General features: G+C 48.2%; 3 protein-coding genes and 1 long non-coding RNA gene across 11 annotated transcripts in view; 3 read left to right on the top strand and 1 right to left on the bottom strand.

Annotated features, from left to right (window-relative positions):
* The window catches only part of PKD2L1 (polycystin 2 like 1, transient receptor potential cation channel), a 116,590-nt gene extending 112,480 nt beyond the window's left edge, over positions 1-4,110 (top strand). For 3 of the 4 annotated variants that reach the window (XM_070057401.1, XM_051823491.2, XM_070057400.1), the window contains 4 exons: positions 1,277-1,403; positions 2,162-2,283; positions 2,533-2,656; positions 3,266-4,110. In XM_070057401.1, coding sequence (XP_069913502.1) covers positions 1,277-1,403; positions 2,162-2,283; positions 2,533-2,656; positions 3,266-3,361 — 469 coding nt within the window. In that variant the 3' untranslated portion in view covers positions 3,362-4,110. The remainder of the gene's footprint in view (positions 1-1,276; positions 1,404-2,161; positions 2,284-2,532; positions 2,657-3,265) is intronic. The other variant, XM_070057399.1, reaches the window with a different exon arrangement.
* On the bottom strand, positions 2,914-6,581 carry LOC138845322 (uncharacterized). Its single transcript, XR_011382329.1, has 2 exons — positions 6,059-6,581; positions 2,914-3,812 (listed from the first exon to the last, which is right to left on the bottom strand). It is a non-coding gene; the product is annotated as an uncharacterized lncRNA (long non-coding RNA).
* Positions 5,915-15,074, top strand: BLOC1S2 (biogenesis of lysosomal organelles complex 1 subunit 2). Its single transcript, XM_002718648.5, has 5 exons — positions 5,915-6,225; positions 6,577-6,693; positions 11,617-11,736; positions 12,933-13,037; positions 14,598-15,074. The coding sequence occupies exons 1-5, from the start codon at positions 6,171-6,173 to the stop codon at positions 14,627-14,629; spliced, it is 429 nt and encodes a 142-aa protein (XP_002718694.1). The 5' UTR covers positions 5,915-6,170; the 3' UTR covers positions 14,630-15,074.
* Positions 15,075-17,001: 1,927 nt separating this feature from the next.
* Positions 17,002-18,354, top strand: part of CWF19L1 (CWF19 like cell cycle control factor 1) — a 32,924-nt gene continuing 31,571 nt past the window's right edge. For 2 of the 5 annotated variants that reach the window (XR_519181.4, XM_002718647.5), the window contains exon 1: positions 17,002-17,417. Coding sequence is in view for 1 of the 5 variants with exons in the window: in XM_002718647.5 (XP_002718693.2) it covers positions 17,395-17,417 (23 nt within the window). In the remaining 4 variants the exon portion in view is untranslated. The remainder of the gene's footprint in view (positions 17,418-18,354) is intronic. The other 3 variants (XM_017348482.3, XM_070057410.1, XM_070057409.1) reach the window with 3 other exon arrangements.

An 18,354-nucleotide genomic window follows, 5' to 3' on the forward strand; every position in this document is an offset into this window, starting at 1 on the left:
AGCTATTCTGTCCATATTTCCCTATCAAACATACTAAAGGGCTTTGAAAAAAAAATTATAAGCCCCAGCTGTGAGCCAGGCAACGAGTAGGGAAGTCAACATAATTAAGTGAGGCAAAGTATTTGTCCTCTAGTTGCTCATAGACATGTAAACAAAGAAATAGCATCATGGAATAAATTCAACAATAGAAGTGACTAGAAGGCAGTAAAGACAGAGACCAGTTCTATCTCTGACATTATGGGAAGGCTTTCTGGAAGCAGTGCTGTCTGAAAGGGTTTGGGAGGATGAATAGCTTACGAGTGGACAAGCAGTGGAAGACCACTCCAAGAAGAGATGAAAGTACACACAGAGGCATAGAGGGCTGCAACTAAATAACACATGTGCTCATACAGGAGTAATCAGTAACTGAGCATTGTTAAGGTATCAAATGAAAGGGGATCATATCAGGAGAGAGGCCAGGTAAATAGGCAAGGGTCATGTTGGGAAAGGCCTCAGACATCCCCACATTAGCCAAAGAATGGGGTTCCTAGGAGGAATTTCAAGGGATGTATTTAGACCTGCATTTTAGGAAGGTAACTCCTCTAGCTGTATTATGGAGGACAGATTTCAGTAGAGAGTAGAGAAGTGGGAGGAGGCATGTTATTTAGAGGCAAAAAGATTTTGAAATAATCCCCATACAACATCATGAGTCCCTGAACCCAGTCAGCAGAAGTCAGGAGGGGGGAAAAGATTTAAGAAGTTTGTGGGGCTGGCATTGTAGCATAGTGGGTAAAGCCACCACCTGCAATGCCAGCATCCCATATCGGGGCTAGCTTGAGTCCTGGCTGCTTCACTTCCAATCCAGCTCCCTGCTACAGTACCTGGAAAAGCAGCAGAGGATGGCCTGAGTGCTTGGTCCCCTAAACCCATGTGATAGACCTGGAAGAAACTCCTGGCTCTTGGCTTCAGGCTGGCCCAGCCCTGGCTGTTGCGGCAATGTGGGGAGTAAACTAGTGCATGGAGCTCTCCCTCTGTCTCCCCCTCCCCCTTCTCTATAACTCTGCCTTTCAAATAAGTAATAGAAATCTTTAAATAAAGATAAAGAAGGAAAATTGCTAGTCTTTGGAGACCCTGGCTTTCCCACGTGGGAAAAAAAAGACCCTTCTTTCCCAGAGAGCAGAAGCAAGACTCAGAGAGCAGCACTCCCACCAGAGTGTAGCAGAAGAGTGAAGAGTCCACAGCCGAGAGATCACAGGCACGACAGGCAGGGACCAATGCATTGTTCTGCTCTCCTCAGCTTGGGGCACGCAGAGCGTGAGATCACTGAGCTCACGACCGCCTTCACCAGGTGTGACCGAGATGGCAACCGTGTCCTGGATGAGAAGGAACAGGAAGAAATGCGCCAGGACCTGCACGAGGCCAAGGTGAGCTGGGCTGCTTGGTGAGGCGGTGTGAGGAAACTGCTCACCCTCTTCTTGCCATGAACACACCCAGAGCACAAACCAAAATGAAAGTCCTCCCATTGATGAGCAGGAGAAAGTTCCCTAGGTTAGTGGTTCTCAAACTGCCACGTGTTAGAATACCTCGGGCAACATTTAATACCCAGCCCACACATCCTAGACCAATTAAATCAGAGATGTAGAGGGGTGAGGAGGCATCAGTAGTTGGTAAAACTCCCCAGCCGATTCCCAGCGTAGCCAAGACTGAGAACCACTGCTCTAAAACATAATCTTAGACAAGGAAGACCAGTTGCCCAGGAATCCCTGACAATTCCCTCTGAGGACTTGCCTTCTCAGTAAACTCTGACCTCCAATGGCCCCAAATATACCTGATCCGTCTCTATCTAGGGTAGACCAGGAAAGATCAGGGCAGGGTGACAATAGCCCAATGGGAAAGTGCAAAAATGTTGGTACTATCCCTCCATTTCCAAACTGAGTTGGCCTCTGACTTCAAGCAGCTTATGTTTTGCTTCTTTGGGAGATGGCCCCATCTACAGAGGTTGGTCCAGCACCACCATCCCGGCCCTGTCATCTACAGAGTCTGAGAGGAAAGGCAAAAGGGAGGTAGCAAGAACTGGAACCCAATGCTCTGTCCCATGAGCCTTTTAGAGCAAGTTATGGAGCAAGAATTGATGGCCTCCCAGAGCCATATTCTCCTCTCTAATATCTGACTTCCCAAACAGGTGGCCACCCTCAATGCTGAGCTTGAGAACTTGGGCCAGTCCATTGTGAATATCCCATCAGGCAAGCCAGGTCCAGAGGCTGAGAGAGCAGGAGGCTGGATTTCAGAAGAAAAATTCTACATGTATGTACAGCCAGGGACCCAGGGCTTGCTATGACTGTCATATCCTATTTTGAGTTTCTTTTCATAACCTTCCAATTCCCTGTCCTAGCCCAGGAGAACCTCCACTATCTTGCAACTCTTCCTATGTGGCTAGGCCTTACCTTCTTTGTTCCTATCCAGACATGTACCTTCTATTACCCTGAGTCCTGCAGATACCCAGGACCTGGACATACCTTTCTGCCCCCTTGGTCTCTCACCTACCCTGCATAGGCTCACAAGGAGAGTTCTGCAGCTGGAGACTGTCCTAGAAGGAATTGCATCCCAGGTAGATGCTGTGGGCACACGGCTGAAGATGCTGGAGAGGAAGGGGCAGCTAGCTCCCTCCCCAGGCGTGGTAAGTGGTCCTTCACCTGGACCCACTTGGGTCCCCACAGCTGAACTCTACCATCTTCTACCTCAGCAGGTAGGGGAAGGACATTTTTGAAAGTTCAGGCCCTTGGGGAAAACACAGTGGTAAATGGTTAGTGTAGGTTGGGGATGGAGGGATGACAGGGAAGCTGGTGTCCCTAGCCTAAGGGCTGCCTTGGTCTCTGGGACATGTTCTGTGTCTTAGCCTATTCTGGCTGCTATAACAAGCTACCATAAACCGGGTGACTTAAAAACATAGACATTTATTTCTCAGTTTGGGAAGGTGGGAAGACTAAAATAAGGGTAGAGCACATTTAGTACTTGGTGAGGACCCAGGTTCACAGACAGCTGTTTTCCTCACTGCGTCTTCACATGGCAGAAGGGGCAAGGGAACTTCTTTTATAAAGGCATTAATCCATTCGTGAAGGCTCCAGCCACTTACAAGGTGCTCAGCTCTTAACACCATCACACTGAGGGTCAGGATTTCAACAAATGGATTTGAGGGAGGGGGACCACAGACATTCAGTCTATATCCAGAGAAAAGGAAAGGGGAGAGAATCCCCCTTCAAGTAACCTGTCCTTTGTTTTCTTCTAGCAGGAGGAGCAAGCTACCTGGGCACACTTGAAGTCAGCCCCAGCTGTGACCCCAGTGCCCTGGGGTGTCCAGGAGAGAGGTGGAGGGAGCCCCTAAAGCTTCAGACAGCAGGCCCCTCTCTACACACCCTCCACGTCCAGGGCCATAGGCCCCATCATGGCTGCTGCCAAGTCCCATCCTGCATCTGGCCTTTTGAACCAATGTTTGTGTGTATAGCAGGGTATCATGCTTAGGCTTGTGACTCGGTGTTTCTGTATGTAGCCGCACAGCTCTGTGACATAACTCTTCTCACTGGGCTTCTTATTCGCTATGTACTTATTAGCTCTACTGTGGTGACAAAAAAAATATTAATAACATGCAGGATAAAAGGGAGAGGAAAGACTCTCCCTAAGCACCTGAGTAGCCATGATCTGTGAAAAAGGTAGAAGCCAAGGAAAGTAGGCAGTGTCTAGATGTCTTCTTACGTGCTAGGAAAACTGATCCTCTGTGCATCTAGACATATGCTGCTAGAGCCCATGGATTTCTTGTCTTCCCCCATAGAATTTCCCTGTAAAAGAGAAGGGGAAGCCTTAAGACTCTAACAAGACTCCCATGTTGTACAGGAGTGAGTGGCACATTTCTAGAGTAAAGTCAACAATGGTTCTTCGGGAATAGACAGCTTCTTGGCATTCCACAAACACTGGGCACTGAAGGGGCAGCAAACCAGGAGCCCGAAGGGAAACAGGCCAGGAAATGACCTCGGTGTTCAGAGATGTTTGGATAAAAACATGGTGGACTATGGCTCTATTCTTCCATAGGAAAAAGTGGGTTTCCCTGGTGATTATCAATAAAACTCCTTTGGAAAACCAGGACTTTGCATTTGTTTCTGGGATGATAGAGGGGAAAAAAGAGGCTAGAACTATGGGACATCCCTGTGCTCGGGCTGACGTAGATTCATACTGTGCAGAAAGTAGAGGGTGCAGGCAGTGATAACAGGAAGGAGCATGGCTGACCCAGAAGTCCTGAGATAAGAACTCTCGCTGAGAGTGGTGGTCTAAAATGGTGGGCACCATGATTGCACCATAAAAAAGAATGGAGACCTAGGGAGATCCAGTCTTCAGAGTGGAGTTGGGCTTAGAGGGCTGCAGTTGGGGGTGGGGGAAGCTCCTGGTATGTGTGTGTGGTGTATGGATATTCAGAGGGCATGAGAGTACAGATGGAAGATAACCAGAGACAAGAAATGCCTACACCAGGGCCAGTGCCGGCATCCCATATAGGCCCTGATTTGAGTCCTGGTTGGCCCTCTTCCAATTCAGCTCCCTGCTAATGCACCTGAGAAAGCAGTGAGGATGGTCCAAGTGCTTGGGCCCCTGCACCCATGTGGGAGATACAAGTGGAGTTCCAGACTCCTATCTTTGACCTGGCCCAGCCCTGGCCAGTGCAGCCATTTAAGGAGTGAGCCACTGGATGAAAGATCTCATTCTCTCTCTTTCTGCCTCTCCCTCTCTGAAACTCTGCCTTTCAATATAAATAAATCTTTAAAAAAGAAAAGAAATTCCAACACCAAGATTCTGGGTGTCCAGGAGCCTGCATCCTGAGACTATATTAATCCTCTCCCTTCTCCTGTGAACTTTATAGCTTCCTCATTTAAAAAAAATACTTATTTATTTGAAAGGCAGAGCTACAGAGAGGCAGAGAGAGAGAGAGAGAGAGAGAGAGAGAGAGAGAGTTCTTCACCCCCCATATGGCTGCAACAGCAGGAGCTACACCAGTCCGAAGTCAGGAGGTTCTTCTGGGTCTCCCATGTGGGTGCAGGGGTCCAAGGACTTGGGCCATCTTCTGCTTTTCCTAGCCACAGCAGAGAGCTGGATCGGAAATGGAGCAGCTGGGACTTGAACTGGCACCCATATGGGATGCCGGCACGGCAGGCAGCGGCTTTCCCCTCTATGACAGAGGCCGGCCCCTACAGCTTTCTCATTTTGCACCTTGCATTGCTCCCCAGTCACTTTTTCTCAACCACTCTTTCCAGCCACTCCAGTTTGCCCATCCTGGGAAGTACAGCTATATACCTAGGATATGTGTGAAAATGCTAAGAGCAACTAAGATAACGGGAGCGTATCCTCAGGTCTAAAACAGTCACAATCTAAGCTTTCTTTAAGAAAGGCTGAATCAACTAAAGAGAAGTAGGGGGTAAAGCCGCCTCCGTCGACATAGGCATCCCAAACAGGCTACCGTGAGTCCCGGCTGTTCCACTTCAATCCAGCTCCCTGCTAATACGTCTGGTCCAAGTGGTTGGGCCCCTGCACCCACGTCGGAGGCCTGGAAGAAGCTCCTGGCTCCTGCCTGGCCCAGCTCGAGTCGTTGCAGCCATTTGGGGAATGAACCAATGGATGACAGATTCTATCTCTGCCTTTCAAATGAAATAAATCTTTTAAAAAAAAAAAAAAAAAGGAAAAGAAATGAGTAGGTGTATCTTTCTGGGCAGAGGGAGGCAGAGTTTCTGGCATCGGGGTCAATGCCTGGAGACCTCCCAAAGCCTGGATGGATGAGACTATCGGCTCGAATTCCCTTCGCAACCATCTGGTGACTAACAGCCGCCAGGGGGCGCAGTGTCTGAGCTAGCCACAGCCAGCCCGGCGACTCCGGTCAGCAGGCCACTCCCGTTCCCACTGACCCCGGCCCTGGGGGTGTGGCTGCAGGCAGGAGCGCATCCGCTCAGCCCAGACGCGCAGCTCTCGCTGGTGGGTCGGTTCACGCCACCCTAGCTAGCTTCCACTTCCGCCGTGCTTTTCACACTTGGTTATGGAATCTTACCCGAGGCAGGACTTGAGCAACCGCCGCAGGATCTCAACCTTGCGAGGGCCGGGCCGGGCGGGCCCTGTGCGCATGCGCAGACTCCTCACAACCGGAAGCCGCGGAGCTGGGTATGGCGGCGGCGGCCGAGGGTGTCCCGGCGACCCGACGTGAGGAACCCGTTCGAGGTAGCCGGAGTGGAAGGAGATGGTGTCGGGCCGGAGTAGGAGGCTGGGGCTCCGGTCAGGCGGGGCCCAGTGTGCCGTTGGCTCATCCGGCAGGAGGGGGCAGTTCGCAGGGTGCACCTGTCTGGGTTTGCTGTCAGGGCTACTGAGTGGGCTGCGCCCGGGGGTCGTGTTGGTGAGTGAGGGCCGGTACTGGGGAGCAGGACGAAGAGAGGGACTTGGGGTTACGGCAGATGGGAATGCAGCCGACTTGATCTCACGAAGACAGGTTGGGGGATGTAGGCAGAGGCTGCCTTGGCTGGGTTGGGACCGGTGTAGGGGGCAGGACGCATAACCCATTCTCCCTTGGCACAGACGATGCCGCTGTGGAGACAGCTGAGGAAGCCAAGGAGCCCGCTGAGGCTGACATCACTGAGCTCTGCCGGGACATGTTCTCCAAAATGGCCACTTACCTGACTGGGGAATTGACAGGTGAGGCAGAGCCTGGGTTTGTTAAAGGTACAGCTGTGCGCCGCTGGGGTTTGGTGCCGGGAGGCCTGCAAGGTGCCTTAGCCGCATCAACCTGCGGCCGCCTGCCCTCCCCCACAGACCCAGAGGCAGGCCTGGGGGAAGTTCGGGGAGATCAAGAATGGGAGCGAAAGAAGTCCATCCCTTTCCTGGAGAAATTCAGGAGCCATTTTCAGAAGTACCCAAGAATACTTAGTACAATTCCGCAAGCCTCTGTGGTGTAATGAGAAGAAGGGAAAGAAGAAAATAAACAACCAACAGTATCTGGGTGCCTTAATCAACAAGAGTTTGCTTGGGGGAAGTGTATTTTGAGCAGGGTTGTGAAGGGAGTGATTGATGGGGGGGGGGGGGATGATGGAATCGGTGAGTGAGGCCACATAAGCAGCCATGTGTTTGGCTAAAGCAGGTGTTTACTGGGATATAGAGAAATGGCATTAGAGAATGGAGAATGACCTGCAGATTTTAGGACCTGTTAGGTGGGTCTGAGGATTTGCTGACCCACCCTTTTGGGGCATGATTATTTTGGGCCCAGTATGTGTTTCTGTGTGTGATCTGTGGTGCTGAGGAAGGGCAAAAAGTGAAGTCTGGTCCCGTGTGGCCTTATAAGCATTTATTACATGGGAAAGGAAATTGCTGTGAGCTAATTTTTTGAACCAGAATCTATGAGAAAAGGCTTGATGCAGAATAGGAGGAGTTGTAAGTCTAACTTATCAGCATTATTATTTGGGAAAAAATTGCTTTTTTATTTGAAAGAGTGAGAGGGAGGGGGGAGAGAGATAGGTAGATAGATAGATAGATATGTAGATAGATGTCTTCCATCCACTGGTTCACACCGCATATGCCCACAACAGCTATGGCCAGGGTTGGACCAGTTGGAAACCAGAGCCTGAAACTCCGTCTGGGTCCCCTACATGGCATGGCAGCAGCCCAAGCACTTGAGTGCCACCTCTTAGGGCACATCAGCAAGAAGCTGGATCAGGAGTGAAGTAGCTGGGACTCTTCTAACAGGCACTGTGAGACAGATGTGTGCATCCCAAGCAGCAGTTTAACTCACTGTGCCACGGCGCCTTCCCGGATTGATTGATTGATTATTTATTTATTTATTTATTTTGGAGCAAGAGAAGCCAAGTAACAAAATTAGGCGTTTTGGCTTCTCTTTAAAAATCCCAGGGCCTTGGCAATAGTAGTCCCTCACTTGTACGGAGCTATAGTTGACTACAGCTGAGTGACTGCCTCCCTTAAAGGAATGGTGCTATCCAGTGTGGCTGCACCACTCCCCACGCCTTGTCTTCTGCCCGTTGAGGTGCAGTGCCAGTTGCCATTCATCACTGTTCTCACACTGGTGTCTTCAGCAGTGGAACGGAGATGGTTTTCTGTACACTGGCATTGGCCTCTGTCAAAGCTCTAGAAGGAGTGACTGCATACCAGGGACTACTAATTCCAAGAAGTGGGAGCAAGCTTGTGGAAAGTGTCGCTCCCCGTCTTCGTGGAGGAACGACACAGGACCCTGCGCTGTTCTTTTGTCTGCTCGGCCCTCCCCGGGTTTGCTGCTGGTTCTTCCCGGGTTGGCTACTGTCCCTTCCACCTCCGTGGAAGGGCGGTTCCCCCTGGCCACTTTCCCCACTTCCGCGGGGGAGCGGCACACCGCAGGCCGGCTCTCTCGGGGGCTGCACAGGTGTTCCTTCAGATAGATGTTCCCCTTAGATGTTCCTGGTGCATGTTGTCTCTCTCCTCCTTTATAGTCCTCATCCACCAATCCCAACTCGGCTGCCCACACGCCGAGTACGCTGCTCTCCTCCAATCAGGAGCAGGATCAGCTCCTGGAGGTCATCACTCAAGTTGGCAAGAGGCAGCTGCGTAGAAGCTGTTTTCTCCTCTCCCAGCGCCATATTGTGGGAGAGCAGATGCATAGAATAAGTCTTAATTCCAGTAACTTAGTCTAGTCCGAGTTGCTCCCCACAGAAAGGAATCATTTTCCTATATATTTAATATGCACATTCTTGCTTGCTTCACTTGTTGACATTTTCTGGCTGGCTTCTTGGTATTTCAGCCTGTGAGCCTTGTTTTAGAGTGACTGATTGGCTAGCAGAGAATACAGACGTGGGGAGGAGGGGCAAGGGACAGGTAAGCGATAGTTGGGATGAGAATAGTGATGGTCTGAAGCAGAGTGCTGCTAAGGGGGATGGGAGGGAGAGTGGTGGATGCAAGATCCTTAGGGAAGTGGGCTAAGGCCTCACTGAAGTGAGGATTGAGGGATGGGAGCAGCCTAAGATGTGTCTCGGGTTTTCAGTCTGGGAGGTACCATCAACCAAAATAGGGAAGCTGGAAAGAGGAACCATGTGTTGAGGCCAGTGCTATGATGTAGCGGGTAAAGCTACCACCTGTGGTGCCAGCATCCCATATGGGTGCCAGTTGGAGTCCCGGCTGCTCCACTTCCCATCCAGCTCTCTGCTATGTCCTGGGTAAGCAGTAGTAAGCTGCAGCAGCCAGCTCTGGGTCAGGCTGAAGCCAGGAGCTTTATCCAGGTCTCCTGTGTGGGTGCAGGGGCCCAAATTCTTGGGCCATCTTTCTCTGCTTGGGTTCCTGCACCCACATAGGAGACCTGGAAGAAGCTCCTGGCTCCTGGCTTCGGATCTGCACAGCTTCGGCCATTGTGGCCAATTGGAGAGTGAACCAGCGGATGGAAGACCTCTCTCTCTTTCTCTACCTCTCTCTCTCTCTCTCTCTCTCTCTCTCTCTCTCTCTGCCTCTCCTTCTCTCTCTGTGTAACTCTGACTTTCAAATGAATAAATGAAATCTTAAAAAAAAAAAAAAGGAACCATGTGTAGTGTAGAAACGTATTTTTACTTGTCTTGGCTGCTTGTAGCTATGACAGGGACACCAGGTGACTTTTCCCAGGACCCTCAGGTGACTTGCACATGTGAATTCACAGCTCAGAGACTGACTGGAGCAGCAGATTTGTAGGCCACCTGCATGACAGTCTGAGTGGAGATTGTGTAAGATGAGATTGACAAGGAAGAACTTAAGGTAGGTAACAGGCTTCGATTAAAATCTAGAGGAATGCCTGTATTGTGCTATTTTTTAAAAAAAGATTTATTTGAAAGGCAGAGTTACAGAGACAGAGGGAGATGCATGCACACATGTGTGCACACACACACACACACACACAGATCTTCCGTTGGCTGGTTTATTCCCCAGATGGCTGCAGCGGCCAGCTCTGGGTCAGGCTGAAGCCAGGAGCTTTATCTAGGTCTCCTGTGTGGGTGCAGGGGCCCAAATTCTTGGGCCATCTTTCTCTGCTTTTTCCAGACTATTAACAGTGAGCTGAATCAGGCAGAACACAAACTGGTGCCCATAAGGGATAATGGCATCGCAGGCAGCAGCTTAACCTGCTGCCCCATAGCACTGGCCCTCCAAGTACTTCTTCCATCTCCGCAGGCACATTAGCAAGGAGCTGGGTCAGAAGATAAAGCAGAATAGAAGGAGTGCTTTTGAGCTGGAGGAAATGTGAATATATTTCTAGAGAGAAGGTACCAAGATGAAGAGGAAGTTTAGAAATTCAGGTGAAAGAAGTTGACTGCAGAGAGGCCCTGAAGAGGTAAAAAAGGATTTGGAATCAAGAGCCTAAGACGGGTTGTCTTGGCAAGAATCAGAACACTCTGCTTCTTGGGAAGCTGTTACAGTACAGAGAAGTTTGGAAGCAAAGTTGAGATGTTGAAGCAGCTTATATTAGTGGGCTTGGTTTTCAAGAAAGTGGGAGTCGAGGCCATTTCCTTTGGGTGATGATGAAGAAGAGAACTGAAGATATAAGAGGCAGACTAATGGTTTCAAAAATTCACTGCACCAAATGCAATATAGAATCGTATATGTAATAAATAAGTAAGAAGTGATGAGGTCCTAGTTAACAGCATGTATGTGTGTGTTGTCACTTTTCTTGGACACAAGTTTATCATTTCCTTTTTTTTTTTTTTTAAAGATTTATTTATTGGAAGTCAGAGTTACACACAGAGAGAAGGAGAGGCAGAGAGAGAGAGAGAGGTCTTCCATCCCATGGTTACTCCCCAGTTGGCTGCAAGGGCTGGAGCTGAGCCAATCCAAAGCCAGGAGCCAGGAGTCTCCTCAGGGTCTCCCACGTGGGTGCAGGGGCCCAGGGACTTGGGTCATCTTCCACTGCTTTCATAGGCTATAGCAGAGAGCTGGATCGGAAGTGGAGCAGCCAGGTCTCGAACCAGCGCCCATATGGGATGCCAGCACTTCAGGTGGTGGCTTTACCCGCTAAGCCAAAGCAGCTGGTCCCTATCATTTCCCTTTCTAACCATGATCCTGAACCTTCTGGATCTTGTTTGGTTTAAATAGTTTGCTAATTCTTGCCTGAGTTTCTACTTAGACATTGAGAATATACGGGTTAACATATAAGTGCCATAGATTGGGGCTGGCGCTGTGGCGCAGCGGGTTAAAGCCCCCGTCTGCAGCACCGGCATCTCTTATGGGCACCGATTCGAGTCCCAGCTGCTCCTTCCAATCTAGCTCTCTGCTGTGGCCTGGGAAAGCAGTAGATGATGGCCCAAGTCCTTGGGCCCCTGCTCCCACATGGGAAACCCAGAAGAAGCTCCTGGCTTTGGATCAGCTCAGCTCTGGCTGTTGCAGTCATTTGGGGAGTGAACCAGTGGATAGAAGACCTCTGTCTCCCTTTCTCTCTCTCTCCCTCTCTTTGTAACTCTTTCAAATAAATAAAACAGATCTTTTAAAAAAATGTAACAGATCAAAAGTGGCTGCTCCTTTGACATTCCCTAGGTCCTTCCTTGCACTATAGCTTGGTCTGTAATTCCACACTCTGGTGATCTAAGACTAATCTTAAAGGGATCACATCTTCTGTTCATTTTAAAGCTACCAGTGAAGACTACAAGCTCCTTGAAAATATGAATAAACTAACCAGCTTGAAGTATCTTGAGATGAAAGATATTGCTATAAACATTAGTAGAAACTTAAAGGACTTAAACCAGAAGTGTAAGTAGTAACTTTTATAATTAAACATATTTGTATTTACTGTTCTTTTTGTTTGGGGCCACCAAAAAAAAAAGAGGTGGCGGCGGGGGGGGGGGGGGGGGTGTGGATATGGCATGTCTGTCTCCCAGGACCTCATTTTCTTTTTTTTTTTTTTTTTAATTCTTTTTTTTTTTCTTTCTCGTTTTTTTTTTTTTTCTTTTTTTTGCCACCGCCCCCAGGACCTCATTTTCTAAAAACAAGTTCAAAGTTAAGGTGAATTTCTTTCATTCTGAGGATTAGCATGCTTCAGTAGTATGGCTACTTTTGCTTCCAAATCTTGATTTTATCAGCTTATTACTACTGGAAAGGAAAGGGGCGGAGGAAGGGTGGCCACAATCTAGTAAACTGGTCGAGCAATGAAACCAATACTTTATAAACAGAAAACCAGGAAACCTATAAATGGAAAATGCCGATTTAGGGTGGCTGAATGTATTTTTCCATTGGCTTAAATGTGTGTTTCTGTTTCTAGGGTGCTCTTCCTTAAAATGGGAATATCAAGGCCGGCGCCGTGGCTCAATAGGCTAATCCTCCGCCTAGCGGCACTGGCACACCAGGTTCTAGTCCCGGTCGGGGCGCCGGATTCTGTCCCGGTTGCCCCTCTTCCAGGCCAGCTCTCTGCTGTGGCCCGGGAGTGCAGTGGAGGATGGCCCAAGTGCTTGGGCCCTGCACCCCATGGGAGACCAGGAGAAGCACCTGGCTCCTGGCTTCGGATCTGCGCAATGCGCCGGCCGCAGCACGCCAGCCATGGCGGCCGTTGGAGGGTGAACCAACGGCAAAGGAAGACCTTTCTCTCTGTCTCTCTCTCTCTCACTGTCCACTCTGCCTGTCAAAAATAAAAAAAAAGGGGGGGGGGGAATATCAAGAAACTGAATCCGTAATGGAAAGCTTGCTTGAAAAGCAAGAAATTAAACCGAAAGGAAACTTAGTAGATGACAGAGATTTACTTTGGTTAGGTCATGCAGATTCCTGGTCAGCTAGGAACTGGCTTCTAAAGTCTCTGCCCTGCTGATGGTCAGAATGATGTCACACACACACACACCCCGCCCCCAGTCTGTCTCAGGCATAGCTGGAGAGACACTAGCTTTCTTACTTTCCCACTCTTTTTCTGCACTTTTTGCCGAAGACCTGTAAACACGTGGTTTGTTTTATTTTTACAGATGCTGGACTACAGCCTTATCTGGATCAGATCAATGTAATTGAGGAGCAGGTTGCAGCTCTTGAGCAGGCGGCCTATAGGCTGGATGCATATTCAAAAAAACTGGGTAACCATTTTTGTTTCTGTTGGGTTAATAAACAGCAAGTCTTGTCAGCATGTCCTTAACTAACAGAAGAGTTAACATTTCCTGTATGCACACAATACTATTAATCTTCCCAAAATCCTAGTATTATTAATACAAATAACATTTCCTGATTACTTAGTGATATATCAGGCACTGTTCTTTGTGCTTTACCTGCATCATGTTTTCTATCCTAATAATCCATGAGGTTAGTACATGATTTCTGTTCCCACTCTGTAGAATCACTGACATAAAGACATAAAGCTAGCACAGTACATGGAAGAGACGTATTTCAGCCCAGGACTATTTGATTACAGAGCTCCAGATGTTCACTGTGATTCAGCAGGCTGGCACATCTTTAATAATGTAGAGACAAACGTCTTAAACAATGGAAGTCAGTCAAGGGTTTTCTTGAAGGGTTATTTTCCTTTTAAGGAGGAGACTAGTGTTGATGACTTGAGCTCTGGCTCTTAAATCTATCATTTTATTTTATTTTTATTTTTTTAACAGGCAGAGTGGACAGTGAGAGAGAGACAGAGAGAAAGGTCTTCCTTTGCCGTTGGTTCACCCTCCAATGGCCGCCACGGCCGGCGCGCTGCGGCCGGCGCACCGCGCTGATCCGATGGCAGGAGCCAGGTGCTTCTCCTGGTCTCCCATGGGGTGCAGGGCCCAAGCACTTGGGCCATCCTCCACTGTACTCCCGGGCCATAGCAGAGAGCTGGCCTGGAAGAGGGGCAACCGGGACAGAATCCGGCGCCCCGACCGGGACTAGAACCCGGTGTGCCGGCGCCGCAAGGTGGAGGATTAGCCTAGCGAGCCGCGGCGCCGGCCTTCTTATATCTATCATTAAAATAATGAATTTGTTTTCATCCTAGCTAACATTAATGGATTATTCTATTTTCATGATTAATAATTGTTGACTACTTCAACAGAGTGGTTTGTAGCAGGCTGAGATTTGACATGTGGGATTATTAACAGCCAGTTTCATTGTCTACAATTACATTTAGTAAATAGTTACTGAGAGCCTTACCATATAGAAGGCATTATTCCACGTGCTTTTGAGGTTGTAAAAGAAAAGTGGAAGTCCATATCATAGTAAGTGACTCCTTGGATGGCCTTTAAAATCTGTTTCAAAAGTGCTCTCCCGGGGTGAGGTGTACGGATAGAAGACAGAAGAGGAACTGTACACTGATACTTCCTGAGGGGTCCCGTCTAGTTCCAGAGGGCACCTGGGACAGTTCCTAGAGGCAATTTCCTGTGCTTTTTAAGGATCCTGTTGGGTCCAGGGCCAGTCCATCTGCTTAATCCTGTTGCAACTGTCTAAGCAGGTGCTATTGATAGGGCTAGAACTTAGTGAACTCATGTTGGGTTCTTCATTTTGGGTATGAGTGTTTGAGCCCCTTTTTCAAGTTGTACAGATTTAGGCAGATGATGAGACTGAAGCTAATAGATTGTTAAAAAAAAACATATAATGGACATCTTTGAATTTGCCTGGTGTCTTTGTGTGAGTCAGTTTTGACTGTTGTAACCCTCCTCTCCTTACAGAAGCCAAGTACAAGAAGCTAGAGAAACGCTGAACAACTTACTCTTATGGGACAAAGCCTTTTTTTTTTTTTTTTTTTAATGTGGAAGAATGTTGTATAAAACCTGAATCCTGAGGCTAATGAATTGTCCAGATACCTCAAAAGGAAGCCGTGCTGGTCATCCCAGGAACACCCCAGCGCTGGAGTGACCCGAGGACTGCGGCTCCCCCGAACCTCCTTTGAGGCAGTATCCCTCAGACTTCAGCTCCTTGCCTTTTACTTGAAAGCTTCATCATCCATTTAGGATAGAGACGCTCTCAAAGTTCAGGATAAACCTGGGCTTGCCAGGAGAATCAAATGTTTTCTCTGATAGTGGTTTTTTAGTCCCTTATTTTCTTAAATGGCTGATTTTTTGAGTTACTGTGTAAATGGCTGTTTTTTTCTATTAATGATGCTAATGTATTATTAACAAGAATCTAAATTAAAAAAGGAAAACAAACTTGTTCTTTGAAGCTTATACTCTGTTATTTACTTTTCTATGTTATTGCAAATAATAGAAGATTGTATGTAATTCCAAACTGAGTTATCTAGACTGAGCAGAAATCGTGAAAGGAGTGTTCCTCCCTTCTGCTGCGGGCCGACGTGAGTCAAGTGTCCCTGGGGCAGAACTACATGTTGACATGTGCTCCCTTTTGGAAATGTGATAAAGACAAGATATAAGCATGTGTGTACATGTTGGGTGGGAGACTGCCCCTCATAAAATAAAGTGTTTTATAAAGTCTCTTTCCACCTGTATCTGCAGGGTTAGGGAAGTGCCTGGGGGATCTTACTGTTTTCTTTTCACACTAAAGACACCTGAGGACAGGGGATAGTGACCCAGCACTGTAGCCTGGAGGACTGGCAGCCTTACTTAGAGTGGGATGTTGCTAGGAAGATGCCTGAGGACCTCACTAATATCTCCAAGAGATCTTATTTCTTTTCCCGCTATTTTAGCTCCAGACCACCATCTATCATGCTTTGCAGGATTAATGCTGCCATCTTTTAATTTAATTTTATTATCCCTCCAATTCATGACTGCACTGCCACCAGTGCAGTCTTTGTAAAACACAAACTGGTTCCATTACTCCTCCTACTTAGAATCCTTTAGTCATTTCTCATGGATTTTTGATGGAAAAAAACCACACTTCTAGCATGCATACAGGGACTCTTTTAAAAAAATATTTTCAATGTTATTTCCTGTTATTCTTACAGATACACTGTGTTCAGTGGTCTTCAGCTACTTAAATTCCTATGAATGAGTTTCCATTTAATAAACTTTATTTTAGAATAGATTTAGATTTACAGGAAAGTGGCAAAGATAATACAGAATTCCATGGATGAGTTGTCCTCTCTTACTTTTTTTATTCTAGAAATTATTATCTCCCATGTTTGCTAAATTTCATCTCCAAGATTCGAGAAATGCAATATTACATAAAAAGTAGAAAAAAACTTTTTTTTTTTTTTTTTGACAGGCAGAGTGGACAGTGAGAGAGAGAGACAGAGAGAAAGGTCTTCCTTTGCCGTTGGTTCACCCTCCAATGGCCGCCGCGGCCGGCGCAGCGCGCTGATCTGTAGGCAGGAGCCAGGTACTTCTCCTGGTCTCCCATGGGGTGCAGGGCCTAAGCACTTGGGCCATCCTCCACTGCACTCCCGGGCCACAGCAGAGAGCTGGCCTGGAAGAGGGGCAACCGGGACAGAATCCGGTGCCCCGACAGGGACTAGAACCCGGTGTGCTGGCACCGCAAGGCAGAGGATTAGCCTAGTGAGCCGTGGCGCCGGCAAAACTGCTTCTTAGTGTGCCCAGCAGAGCGAAGGCATCAGTCCTTACTAGGCAAGCAACTGAGTGTTTCCCAAAAAGCGAAACAGAAATTGTAGGGGAAAAACCAGAACTTTGTGATCTTTCCTTATTACATTTTGAATTACCTAGTTGCCCTAGGTGAGTCGGTCCTGTCCCTTGGTTGTCAAGACCTCTCTCCCCTTGGTTTTCATTTCTTTACACCCTGTTTTCTCCCATCAATTGACTTGGACTGCTTAAAAAAAAAAAAAAAAGTCATGAATTAAAGCGAAAAGGCCAAAAGGGTAGGTAGGCTTTTTTATAGACTAAGAGACTAGAGCTAGAATCAGATGCAAGAGAGAAACTTGATTGGATCCTGAGTGAAAACAAACACCAGGTATATAATCAGTTTGAGGAGGCAAATGCAAGACTTAAAATATGGATGTGTATGAAGAATTACTAAATTAATGTTTATACAAAAGGGTATCCTTATTCTTAGGAGATTCAGGCTGAGACATCGCTGATGTCTACACTTTACAAATGATTCGGTCAGAATAAAATAGCTTGGGAACCTTGACAGGAGGGCGCCCCGGAAGTAAATCTGGCCCCATTCTGACACTGAGCAGAGGTGATGGTCATTGTTCTTTGATGGGTTAAAAACAAAAAAGTGCGGGTGAAAGGATTCTGCCTTGCCCACTAGACCGACGGAGTAGGTTAGTTACCGTTGTGTTAGGAACTTACTCCAATTCTCCGGAAAACAAACCAACCGAAAACAGGAGAACAGAAAGCATGATACTGGAACTGCCTTCTCCCCTTTAAACCACTCTTCAATGAAGCAAAGCCACACGGGAGAGGTTTCTGTCCCTCGGCGCTCTCCGTAGAAAACTGGACCTTCATTGGTCGGGTGCACTGACGTCATAAGATCAAACGGGCACGTTCTTTCCGCGCAGCTCGGGTTCGGGTTCCTGGCTTTACGTGTTCTTTCCCATCCAGGCTTTCAGAATCGATGGCTCAGAAACCGCTGCGCCTGTGAGTGTTTGTGTCTGTGTGTCTCTGGGTGTGGACGGGTTGAGGTGACTTCGTCCTGACTGGAAGGAAGGCAGAAGAGACGGGGGTCGCGGGGCTGCTGGGGGGCCCCGGCCACGCCTTTGCTTGGCAGGGTCGGCCGCCTTTTCGGGGTTGTTTTCACCTGGGCTCGGGGACTCTCTTGGCGATACTCTCTGGGAGCCGCAGATGCTCCCGGGGTCAGGCCTCCTCCATCTTGGGCTGTCCCAGCCTCTGGACACATCATCTCGCTTTCATTTTCCCCTCACCTCGTTTTCCTGTTTATTAACCAAATACTCGCCATCGGGCCTGTCGATGGGCCTCGGGCAGTGGTGGACACGACAGACGAATGAGGCCCCTGTGCTGGTGCTGCATTTTAGGGGAGGCCAGGAGATGTGGTGAGGAAAAGAGAACTTCATTCGTTCATCCGAGAGGAACGGAGACTCCACAGATAAATCCAACATTGTGATAAGGATAACGTGAGGAAGACGCAGCTCACCGTTGCGGGGGGGGGGGGTGTATGATGAAAAGTGAGGTTTGAACCCTGGTAAATAACTTTGCCTTTAACCAAAAAATAGGCCATGGCACACCACGCCTTTGTTTTGGAAAGCGATTCCGGCTGCGGTATGAAGACAAGTCAGAACCAAAGTAGAGGACAACGAGGATTAGGTAGAGGAAGGATTCAAGGTTTGCTGAGGAGGTGAAATCGACAGGGTTTGATTGTCCAGTGCTACAGATTTCTTTTTCTTCAGTGGGAACACGGAATGCTGGAATAGGGCCCGGATGAGGAATGATGATTTGTGAGCCGCCGTATGATGTGCAGATGGGACAGTGGGTCTTTTTCGGAAACAGTTACTGTGTGTGACAGCCATGAGAGAAGTGCAGGATCCTGTGGGAGCACCAGGAGCTGGTAGCTGGTGGG

This window comes from Oryctolagus cuniculus, chromosome 15 (assembly GCF_964237555.1).
Source record: "Oryctolagus cuniculus chromosome 15, mOryCun1.1, whole genome shotgun sequence".
Classification (NCBI taxonomy): domain Eukaryota; kingdom Metazoa; phylum Chordata; class Mammalia; order Lagomorpha; family Leporidae; genus Oryctolagus; species Oryctolagus cuniculus.

Bases quoted from the DNA above. Each gene is read 5' to 3' on its own strand.
- BLOC1S2 (XM_002718648.5), top strand. From the start codon at position 6,171: ATGGCGGCGGCGGCCGAGGGTGTCCCGGCGACCCGACGTGAGGAACCC. The intron at 6,694-11,616 runs GTGAGGCAGAGC...TTCATTTTAAAG, and splicing joins CCTGACTGGGGAATTGACAG to CTACCAGTGAAGACTACAAG. The intron at 11,737-12,932 runs GTAAGTAGTAAC...TTATTTTTACAG, and splicing joins AAAGGACTTAAACCAGAAGT to ATGCTGGACTACAGCCTTAT.